The 12289-nt window shown below is 40.3% G+C and overlaps 1 protein-coding gene across 1 annotated transcript; it reads right to left on the bottom strand.

Annotated features, from left to right (window-relative positions):
• Positions 1 to 1935: 1935 nt before the first annotated feature.
• FETUB (fetuin B) lies at positions 1936 to 11735 on the bottom strand. The gene is made up of 7 exons (XM_058812335.1): positions 11431 to 11735; positions 7005 to 7115; positions 5588 to 5675; positions 4891 to 5057; positions 3947 to 4060; positions 2933 to 3016; positions 1936 to 2460 (listed from the first exon to the last, which is right to left on the bottom strand). Exons 1-7 carry the CDS (start codon positions 11650 to 11652, stop codon positions 2044 to 2046), a joined length of 1203 nt encoding a protein of 400 aa, XP_058668318.1. The 5' UTR covers positions 11653 to 11735; the 3' UTR covers positions 1936 to 2043.
• Between the last annotated feature and the right edge of the window lie 554 nt (positions 11736 to 12289).

Raw genomic sequence — 12289 nt, 5'->3', positions numbered from 1 at the left:
TGAAAGTTTTTCTACTCTGAAATGAATGAAACCAAAATATATTGAAATTTCTCATAATGTAGAATTAAAGTGGAATTATATTTGGCTCAGCTGATATGTTTCACACATCTGTTTTTAGCTTATTTTAATCTTTGAAGCAATTAAATTACTTCTTTATATCAAATTTATGTTTGTAAGAGTTTTGCAGACTGAAAATGCAAACACAGTTTCTGTGAATAAAATTCTAAAAATTTCAGTATTATTTTGTCCCCACTCAAAATAAAATAATACTTTATATTTTATTTATAATAGTAAAATAATACATTTTAATCAACTTGCATAATGCCAGGATACTTTGACAAAACCATAGTTCTTTGTTGGAAGGCTCTTTAAATGTAGAAATTATCCAGGATCTCTAGGGATGATACAGCTCATAAAAGCTTGAAACAATATTTTATTGATTTTGTTTTGAAGAAATGGTCTTACAGATCTGGTGGCAACTGGAAAAAGGCTTTATGGTCTCGTACAAACCCCTTAATTATTGCAAATTTCAGTGTACTCCTGGCCACAGATGACATTTCTTTCCTATGTTCATTCTTTTTCTTCTTGTCTTCTCATTTATTTATGTTTGTTTTTGTCAGTACAATTACCATGTCTGACTTTAGTGAAATTGATTTTTCTTGGCTGCATGCTGTCGAGTGTCCCTGTGGCTTTTATTATAAAGCAGTTAATATGACCTATCTCAAGAAAGAATCAGGCTGATTTTTTTAAACCATTGTTTTTCCTGCACAGCAGCATCACTAGAGCATAACAATCTCAACAGCCTGGGTTTGATTCTTCACCAGCCAGAATTGTGTGCAGAGGCTTTACATGTGGGTAGCTCTTCCACATGCTTTAAGTGAGGTATGAAGCATTAAGAAAAAAATAATCTTTCTTGAGGTTTTCTACGGGAAATACTAAATAGGCTAGGCTCTTCACATTATAATTAAGTTTACCCACAAAATAGCAAAACCTCACTAGCTTTTAACGCTACCCATTGCTGCAGGGCTGTTCCCTGTCCATGCCCTGTTCTATGCTGTGGCCCTCTCAGGCCCCGAGAGTGTGGCTGCTCCAGGGGAATTTGATGCAGGGTGCCAGGCTCAGCGCGCCGGGGCTGTTCCTTGGTGGCCTTGGGGACAGGTGGCCTTGGGGACAGGCTCCTGGGCAGTGCTGGGGGAGGCCACGGCCCCACTTCCCTCAGGAGCTGTTTTAGGCCGAGGCTGCAGCGTTTGTGCCCTGCCGGAGCTGCAGCTCCTGCTGCGTCACAGCTGTGCCTGTGCCTGGCCCCAGGTGCAGGGGCAGGTGCAGACCCACAGATGGAGGGGCAGGTCCCAACCCACAGCCCCACATCCCTCACGCTGTCTGGTCACTGTGGACTTGCTGGGACAGTGCTGGGCTGTGCCTGACTCGCTGCCATGACCACTCCAGCCCTGACCATGCCTTGCTCACTCGAGTTCAGGGCTTGCCCTCAGGCCTGCCTCCTGCCCCTGGGCTGACACCTGGCTGGTGCGACCTGGCAGTCAGGACTGCCCCTGACTGGCGACCTGGCTCCTTCAATAACCTGACTTCCATGCCTGGCTGTGCCCTGCTCACCTCCCTCAGGCACCACAGGACGGGCCCCTGCCCCGCCAGCCTGATTGTCACACTTGGCTTATCTCCCCATCCCCTGGGGAGCAGCCATCCTCCTCTGGGCCCTGACAGATTTTGCTACCAAGGATATATTTTTTCTGATGTCTTTGGGCTGTCCCAGCCTTGCAAGTTCTTTTATCCTCCACAGTTACCTTTCCTTCATGCCCTGCTTGATGGGGAGAATTTGAGAATTAAAAGCCAAATACTGTAGCTGGAAAATGCCTCTGTTAAATTTCTTTTCCCAATCTGTTCTTGTGCTTTCATAAAACTGAAAATGCCAAAGGTGAATACTGTATCAAACTCTTTTTTTTTATTTGAAGGTGTTGCACAAATTGTAAACCATGTTGCCATTTTGTTGTTATTTTGTTACAGATAGTCGTGGCGCTTCTGTGCTGGCTAGACTGTGGCTGGCTTTCTAGTAATCAAAGGATGGAGGATGCCTTCTGGATGCTTTGCTTCTCCTGGACATGAATCTGATGGAGAAGGTTCTTCAGGAAAAGGGAGAAAAACTGGTCCAGTGACTGGTTTGGTCAAGTCTGGTTTGTTTACTTGAGTATTTTCTCCATCACACCTGTGGGCAGATTCTACAGCCTTAGGAGGAACTGGCTTTCTGTCTTTATGTTCATTTTGACTTTCTCGTAGGCTATGGAAAGTGATGTCCTCATTTGAAGGGGGTAGAATTTTAACCCAGCCCACTGTTTTTTCCAGGTGTGGGGAAAAAGAATTGGCGTCTGAAGGGGAGGCCTGTTGATCCTGCGTGGATTTTCCAGGTGTCTGATTGGCTTCCTGGTTTTCCTCTTCAGTGGCAGGTTCCTAAATAACAAGGATTAAGCATTATCTAAACTGAAGCAGTTCCAAATTTCTTCAGATATGTAGATTACCCTTCATGCTAAGGATTTCTAGTCCTCCAAGACCAGCTACAGAACAGAAGCTCAAAGTATAAATGGATGTAACTACATCTTGTGCCAGTGGAGATGGGTGCATGAAACTTGGGTAACTACAGTAATATCCCCTTGCATCCCCTTTGTGATTTATAATTTCATTGTAGATCATTCTAAACACATTCTGCAGGATTGTCTCTATACTCACTCTACTGCCTTTTTGTCCACCAAACAACAGCTGGTTTTATCACAAGAGAGATTTCTTCCTGATCTGGCCTTATCACTTTCTTGAAGCACATCTTTGTGAATAAGAAAACTTAAAAATGGCTAGGCTTTCAAAAGTTCAATACTTGTTTTGTAAAGGAGTATTACTCTTGCAATATTAAGATTAGATTAAGAAATACCTGCTGACTGTAGATTTCACAGGATATTGTGACAAACTGTTCCACATGGCCGTTTACTACAGAGCCTTTGCAAAAACCGATTTTCTGTAAGAAGAAAATACAAGCATTTTTTCACATGGAGCCCTGATACTAAGCTCCTATCTTGTAAAATAAGTGATTATGAAAGGCTGAATAGTTATAGCTTCTAAGTGTATTTGTAGGGATAAACAGCTTGGGCAAATTTTTATTTTGGGATTGGCAACCTCACAAAGGCAGGCAGTGTTTTGATAAAGGCCTTGTATTTGCAAAGGAGGGTTAGGTAACACAATAGCAAAACTAAGCTGACTGCTTAAGGCCAAACTACAACAGCTTGCTTCAGTTCTCATGCAGCAGAATATCCCTATAAAGGCAAGTTGTGTGTAGAACATAATATAATTTTCCACACAGAATCAATTTCATGCCATACTAGTGAAAGAAACTGTGAAAAAAATGCTGTTTCTAGTAGTTGTCTATAGGTATATACATCTATAGGTATCATGGCTTGGATCTCACTTAAGATGTGACTTTAAATGTTACCTCTTGACAACATGCCTGTTTAGTCTTCCAGTTTATCTTACAATTTTTTCTTTAGTTCCTAAATGTTTTCCTAGCTGACCTGATTGTAGTATGAGTGTACTCTTCATGCATTGTTAGTGAATTATGGTCTATGTCTGTTTCTTTGGAAGAAATCCTTTAGACTCATTCCGTTTTGTAAGGTGATTGCTACTCCACCTTTTTTGAATGGTATTTTTTTGTTTTCTTTGCTTATGGACTTCTGGTAAGAATTCAGAAGTTTTGCTGAAATGTTTCTCTATTCTAAAGCAATCTGTAGACTTGAAAAACACTATAGAGTTATGATCCATAAAAAGACGACTGTGACTCTTGGTTCTTGTCTGCAAAGAGCCAAGGAGATAAATACTAAATATTTGCTGAGGAATCATAGTATCTGGAAAACTGGTGTTCATGGAAAACTGGTGTACAAGGAAAAGTACTTACAGCTACTTCTGGTGGAAGTGGCTCACACATTGAGATGTCAGCAACCGTGTCATCTTTGGAGCAAGATGTCTCCTGAATTAAAAACTCCACAAAATGTGCAGGACCAACGACCCACTGTAAATGAGAGGCCAGTGGCAATTAGAACTTGTACATGTCTCAGGAAGAATAAAGAATTTCTACTGACCTTGAAATATATTAAAAATTCCTGCAATGGAAGGAGCAGGTGATACTTGGACATTACTGTTTGTTGTGTTACAGTGAATTTTTTGCCAGTACTGCTTTATTGCCTGGTAATTTTTTACTTCTTATATATGCATAATCTTAATAACTCATGGATTGGCATAGTGGAAATGGGTTTAGATTTTGTCAGAAATTATCATCCACATAGAACTACATAGCCAGAGACCCTGTTCAGTGTCTTGTTGACAATTTCTGATTGTTTTAATGAACAGAATCATTTTACTATTTCTGAAATTGGGGTTAGAAAATGGAAGTGATTACATAGTATATTGTAGTAATATCTGACAGTTTAGACAAACAAGAAAAACCACTTTGCTATCTACACATACTGAATTTTAGAGAGACGAGGTAATACTGTGGTAAACAAAGAGGATTTTGCCATGAGATCCTGAGCTCTCTGTTAGTTCTAAATTAGTTCTAAACCATGCTTATATTCATTCAGTGAATTACAGATATGAATTGGAAGGTATGACTTGACTTTATTAAATACTTTCTATTAAGGAATAGTAATGTGAATTCATGGTGGTGGAAGAAGAAAGAGTTAACATTGAAGCTTTTCTGAACTTTGGAAGCAAGTCTACGTCTTGACTTCTGCATTTCTTTTTGCAAGAAATGGAATCAGAGTCTTGGATCACAGAAATCAGGAGTATTCTGAATAGAAGGATTCTTGAGGGATAAATCAAGTCAGATGAGCCTTGGCTTACCTGCATTGAAGCTCTTGTGACATTGAGGACAGAGAAGTAATGAGTTTGTTCACTCTCTGCATTGAACTTGGCAAGGCTTCGGGCAGCAGCCTCCAAGTATTCAGGCTTGGTTGGAGAATCATCAATGGGGCAGTCGGGACATATTGACCAAATATATTTGCCTGGAACTTTTTATTCAAACACAACAGTGTTGTTAGAGAAGACATAACCAGAAAAGCATGTTGACAGTGTAGGTCACTGTAAGTGCATCTATGCTCCCAACCCTGTCCACTTGTCCTCCACTCCCCTAGAGTAAGATATTTGTGGTTTGCACCCCTCAGTAATTTTGAATCTTTATGTATTTACAGACCCATAAAAATGTTGCAGTGGAAGCAGACACCGAAGGAAAAAGTCAACCTATTGACAGTGGGCTTGCTGTTTTTCCTTGCCTTTTCACAAACTGTTTTTTTTTCTTTTCAGTTCAGAGGGTAAAAGCCCATATAGAGGCTCTGCTGAGTGTCCCAGAGGTTAAAACAGTTATTACTGAACTCTTTTGAGCTGCATTACCTCCCTGGCCTTATGATCACTGACTTGAGAAAATCAGGGCAGCTGAAGCTAATGGAGATACTGCAGTCATAATTACATTTAAAATTTAAAGTAATGCTATTTGGCAAAGAATTTTTCCAGTTCTCTTATAAAGAGTATGTTAAAGACATACCTGGTTGTAAAGTGCACTCATAAGTATTCAGATGAGCAATATTTCTTGCCTGATTTATATAGATAATTGCTTTGCATTGACCGTAAACCTAAAACAACATAAACATTTAGAAACAATTAATATTGCACTCTTTACTCATCATCTAGTAACTAGACAGGAGTGGTTCATTTTCTTCTTGCAATTATGGAATTCTTTTCAATACAAAAGTTTTGTTAATACTTAAATGACAATGAAGCATATTTCCAAGCATCTAATTTAAAAACAAAAGGCCAGCTCATCCCCTGGTGATTCTGATTTATAGAGATGCAGTGCTTAACTGCTGGGTGGCCTGCACAGGGCCACTCTTCCGGCAGCTGAGAAGTGCCCAAGTGTCACAGAGTGCTCCTGGGTCCCTGTCCTGGGCTGGCTCTATGTCTGGAACTCAGAGAGTTTAAACCCATAGATAATTCAGAGTGTCTGGATCCAGTCACCTGTCTTCCACCTTCCCTCTTTTCCCTATAATCATAGGGAGAGTGGTAGGAAGGACCATAAATCAGTTTTGTGGCATAGTAGGGTCATCCTTGCACACAAAAAAATCTTACTTTATGGCCAAAAAATATTTTCTGAGGGCTTCTTAGATATTCCTGCATGTGTGCTCAAGGCCTCTGGACATGCATTTCTTGGCTTCACTGAAGGCATATAAACCATATAGTCTTTGTGCCCTTTTTCTGCTGAAAACACTGTAATGAGAAGTGAGCAGAATTCTTTTTATTTTTTTCTAGTTTTTCATTGAAAAGTTAAAATTGATTTGCCTTAGAAGCAGTCCAGGAAAATTTAATCATAACTTTTATATATATATGTGAACCTTTTTTCTTGTCATTCTTCATTTTCTAAGAGTTTTTTCAGTTGTTCAGAGCAGTTTTGGTCACCTGTAGCAACAGTGTTGGACCACTTTCTGTCTTTTCAGCTTATCTTGCTGAGCTTTCCCTTTTCTCCTATTTCAGTGCAATTTTTGCAAAGTTGTCAGAATCAAAGTGGAATTAAACTAAACCAAAATTCACATGTTATATAAAAGTGTGTTTCTTTTATTCCCTCCTTGACAAGCTGTCTTTAAAATAAACTCTTATACTGTTGCTATAAAAAGTAAACCATTATTCTAAATAGTGTCCTAGCATGGCTATTTAGTTTGGTCTCTTTATTAGCTTTGGTCAAAAACTTTCTTTTAATTTTCACTTTTTCAAATAAATCTTACCAGTCTATAAACTGACTAGAAGATACAGAGTAAAATTGTGGATATTATAAAATGGGCTTTGATTTTTTTTTCTAAGCTTTTTTTTTTGTTGCCCACTAAAAATCCAAGTGTAGGGGTTTTGCAGTCATCAGTAGTACCTGAGTAAGTCATCATATGTGAGATTAAATAGAAAAATAAAATCCTTACGGTTGAATGAGCAGATCTGAGATTACAGTTCTTCCACAACTTTTTGCTGAGTACATGGCACTCAGTATCTACTACATCCAAGATGAGATAGAAGACAGAACCAGTGATCTCCTGAAAACAAGAAACAAAAGGGTCACATCCCAGTTTTGTATCAAAGTAGGGACTCATAAAAAGGAGAGATGAAAAAATGGAAAACACGCAGATGGAATGCAGAGATATCCTGAGAACTGAACACTCTCTGTGACAAAAGTGGCAAATCAGGTGAAATTCAGGTCCTGTTAGAACAGGCTTGGTCATGCAGCTAGCCAGCTGTATATAAAGAACAATCCTTTGGTCAGTTTTATTCTTCTGTTTCTGGTACCAACCAGAACCCAAGAATAAAGACTAAACATGTTGATGTTTTCACTGTCAACTGCATTTTATTATCAGATTTGAAAGGTTGGTATTTTGCCTTAAATAAGAATGAGATTGTAAATACCACAACTAATAAAAAACTGCTAACATGGAACATTCCCAGCAGGCATTAGAAAGAGAAATATCTTATTTCTTAGGGCAGTGTCTTCTTCAAGTGTGGATGCTCTCACCTGCTGTAAAGAGGCAAAGGCTGTGTTGATAGAGAAGCTTAGATATTATCTCAGCTATCAGGGAGTTCTGTGAGAGACCTTGCAGGGTCACAGGGATGTCTCAGACTCACTTAAAGCTTCAGTCCAGTGCTTGAGTTCTGACCTGAGCTTAAGTCCAGAAACCTTTATTCAGTTCACTGCAGCACAAAGCAATTCAGGCTCATCTTTCCAGGCAGGAAGTACAAGGAAGGACTAAAAATTCAGTTCCATATATCTAGTGCTTACATCATGCAGTGCAGGAGGATGAGCTGCTGCATGGTGCAGCTCCTCATTCTGCCTCCACACTAGACATGGGCAAGCACCTTTCCAGCATGTTTATCAAGGATACAGCTTAGCTGGATCATGTTTTATTTATATCCTTAGTGGAAAGCTGGAAAGAGGGCAGCTGTCATTTATACAACCTAAAGAACTTAGATGTGAGCGTTAGTTGTGTGTTTAGACTGAGATTATGTCTTTGCTGAAGGGGGAGAAAAACCAAACTGAGTGACAGCAGTGTTCATTCATCCCTGCTTGATGTCACTGGTTTGTGGAGAAAGCACTAAATGGGGTGGCAATCTTGTGGAAGTCTGGGGCTGACATCTGTGTCATTTTGCCTTTAGTTTTGGCCTCTTTTTAACAGTGACTAAATACCAGTCCATAGGGCCTATGAAGCTGGAGCACTGCTGACTTTTTTGTCTTCATAGTGTTTAGAAAACCACAAAGTGGTGTCTGCTCTGGAGTTCTGAGCAGACTGAGAGATGCAAACTACTCTGATCACATCTGTGGAGATCTGAGGGATGGTAATTGTATGTGAACTCTACATGGATACTAGTAATACTAAACCCTTTAAATTTGAAAGGGTAAAATGAAAATAAATAAAAAGAATTATGAAATTGCTTTGTTAGCATTGTCTCTTAGTTCTATTCTTATATATGCAGCTTCTCATGCTTTCTAATATTTTTTGTATTTTCATATTATTTTTTTTTCCCTAAGTGTTCTATGAAGTGATCTGGTAATGCCTTGCACTGAGATCTCAGAACTTGCTTACACTAATCCTGAGGTTTAGTTATAAGGCTGTGGAAAGATCAAAAGTTATTTTGACAAAGAGTGACACTGAGGTGCAGCAGTGCTGTTTGTGCAGTGGCACAGCAATATCCCCCCACACAGAGATCCTTCTGTGGAAGGGACTAATCATCATTTTCTGTCTATGTACAAGATATCTAAATACCATGATGATAATTCTCTTTAATATGATAGCTAATACAGCTTAAATCAGTAAACACACAGTAAGATCAGTCAAAGAGTATTTGCTATTTGCTGAAAATGTGTTTTGGAGTAGTGCAGAATTTGGTACAAGTTTGTAACTTTACATTTGACTTCTATAAGGAAAAAGCCATCACTAAGACTATCCACATGAAGAAGAAATAGCCAAGAAAAATGTGCATCTTTAAGGAGTCTTATATTTGGAATTGGTGACTTGAGCTTTCAAACTGGTTGTTAAGGTATTCTGGAGGCAAAAGGACATGAATACCTCATTAAAGAAATCTTCTTATAATCAAATGTGTTTGGTGTTAGATGGGTTTCCTCAGCTGAATCATGAATATTGATTATAAAGACTGGTAATCTTAGAAATACTAAATGCATCCAGTGCAGACCAAACCCTTGCCTATAGGTCTCTTGTATAATAGCAGCTCTAATAAGCAGATAGGTTTATTACAAAATCTACACATCTTTTGGTCTACCTGCTTCTGTATGTATCATTCACCCCCAGGGAAAGGCTAATTTGGGGCTTATTCAGAGCTCAGCAGATCACTGAAAATTTTAATCATCCTTATTTTAATTTTCATTACAAGACTGTTATGCAAGGGCCTTTTGATATCTGCTTAGTATTGAATAAAAAGTTGTATCTCTTTCCATTGCCAAAAGGATCCCTCCCTCAGCACTGCTGGTGCCAGGCTGCAATGTGTGCTGGGCAGCCAGGGAGCCAGAGGAGATGTGGCAGCAGGGTGACCTGGTGCAAGGGAAAGAAATAAAATATTTGGGCATGTTTTGTAATTTTGGTTAAGTGCCCATCAGTGAAGCTAATCATTAGTATCTTGTATGAAAGCAAGCTCTGTCCTACTTGCATATAAGTTAATAGCAGATGGCTCATTAGTTTCAATTAGAGCAAACCTGAACCACAGGTTGCTTAAGGGCAGATTTGAATTTGAAGTAACTTTGAAAATTTTTTATCCTCAGTACTACTTAGGAAAGTGAGAGGAAGGACCACTGACTGGTGCACAGAGAAAAAAAAATTTCTTAATTTTTTGAGAGGAATGGGAGGTGCCATAAGGCTGTTGCTGTCCATGAACCCCTTGGCATTGCTGACTGCTCCTTATGTACTCAGTCCCAGCAGCAGCAACCATGGGACAAAGGGCTTAGAATGTCTAGTTTGTTATTGCAATGACTTGAAACACCTTATTTACAGGATGCAATAATAGATGAAAAAAAAAAGAAATCATAAAAGTAAATAAGTAAATTAAACCCTCAGATAAACAAAGTATTCTTGCTCTAAAGCAATGAGTTGTCTTTAGGAAATTGAGTGACAGACAAATCACAACCAAGGACCAAAATTCTCCAGTGCTGAGATATCTTCGGCAGAGGTGAAGGGAGAAGTAGGGAGATAACTGAGGTGGTTTACAGCATGTCTGCAACCTACCATGCTGCACTCTAGGGTGCTCATAGGGGGCTCTAATTATTGTCAATAGGAAATTGCCCCAGGAGGAGGGCTGAGTACCAAACTCCATGAAACAGCCCCAGGAAGGGGTCTGAGCAGCTAACTCCCTGCCTGCTGATGTGGATTCTGGGCCAGCTCACCTGCATCATGTGGAAAAATTCTGAAGAGATCTGTTCCAGTTGCTCAGTGGGCACATTCTGTCACCTGAGCAAGGCAATGTAGAGCACACAGTGCAAACCACAGCAGAGCATCTTTAGCTGTGAGATCTCGGGTTGCTGGAGTACACAGTGTGTCTGCAGGAGCCATGTCCTTGTAAGAGCAGCAGGAAGAAGTGTCCTATCCTTGCCAGCACAGATCTTTAAGTATCTGGCAACGAGCCTAATTTTCTTTAGTGTTCTGAACTCAGCCTTTCAGGTAAGGTAAGCTTATGGGAAGTGAGCAGCATCGCAGGGAATGCTAGCAGCAGCCTTCCATAGTGCATAATCTACTGCAGGCCCTTGTGAATTCATTTCAGGCTGTCCCTGGTTAGTGCCAATAGATTCAGTTATTGTAGCACAAAATTGTCATAAATTAAGCACACACAGAGAAATACGATACTCGAGGAAATGTGAGTGATATTCTGTAGGTATTTCCAGTGTATTTTTGCCCTTGAACTGGTTTCAGGTTTCTTCTGGAGAATGAGTCATCTTTTAGAGGTCTGTAAAGGAATTCCTTGGTCCCAAGCAGGATGTGTTTACACCTGTTAGTGCTCATATCTTTTGTGCAAAACACACTATGACTTACTAGCCTTTGCACTCCAACTGCTCAAGGCAGCGGGAGGAAGGTGTAAAATGAAATTAAATCAGAGTAGTGGTGTTTCATATCAAATTTGAACTGATGCCTGGAGCTATTCCAAGGGCCTGCAGCAGAGAGTCATGACTGAGATTTGCTCTCTAATTGCCCACAGTGTGATGAAATCATTTCTAGTCTGTGCATAAAGTTGACATGGCCTCTGGAGTCCTGTGAATAGAGCTTTGCATTAGCCTTTGGAAATATTTCCTCATTCAAATAGATATTTCTGAGAAATAGACATGGGGAGGAGCACATACTGGGCCAGAGGGTGACTTACCTGGGGCTGCTCTCGGGCGCTGACGATCCTGTAGAGGCTGAGCACGTAGCCCTCCTCTCGGTCAGCGTTGATGTGGCGCAGAGCCAGGTCTGCAGCCGCCTCCACTGCGGCGTCATCGCAGCGGGGGCACAGCAGGGCAGCCCCTGCCCCTGGGGCTGGGGGGGCAGCAGTGCAGGAGCAAAGCACCTGCATGCCAAAGAGCACCCAAGCAAGCCAAGCCATTCTGCTTAGAGAGCCAGTGCTGCAGATCAGGGTGCTGAGTCAGGATGGAGGGCCTGAGACCTGAGATAACAGACCTTTCTGTTATCTGTGTCTCTTTATAAACTTGTGCCCCCTTTTTATTACATACTGACCATCACCTTTAAACCTGCAGCTGCAACAGTAAACATTAAGTCAATGATTACAAGGTTTTACAGAAGTGTTGTTGCTCCCTCTGAGACCAGACAGCACTTTTTCCCCCTGGCTTTCTGTCTCTAATTTGGACTTCACTGGGCAGATCATGCAATTTTGACCTCATGGCAAGGGATAAGAATACACACACAAAGCTGCTTCCTTAAGAAACCAGATTTGCTTGAATAAATCTATGTGCAGAACAGGTCTGGCTCCAATTCTGTTCTGTCAGTGATCCAGTTCTTCTGCCAAATAAAACAAAGACAAAGGTCTCAGTAATTTGAACAGAAAATGGTAAATGCCACAAGGTTGACTGATTTTGCAATTTCTATTTGTTAAATGACAGTTTTAAGCAAATATATTGACTCTAATATATGCAGTCAGTTTGGTTGTGATAGGAAGCTCAGTTTGGATTCATTCTGTGAGCATTTCCACTCATCTGGATACCTACAGTTGAATGCTACCCCTT

This window comes from Ammospiza caudacuta, chromosome 11, assembly GCF_027887145.1.
Source record: "Ammospiza caudacuta isolate bAmmCau1 chromosome 11, bAmmCau1.pri, whole genome shotgun sequence".
NCBI lineage: Eukaryota > Metazoa > Chordata > Aves > Passeriformes > Passerellidae > Ammospiza > Ammospiza caudacuta.
The sequence above is the reverse complement of the archived record's forward strand: the minus strand, read 5'-3'. Positions and strand labels throughout refer to the sequence as shown.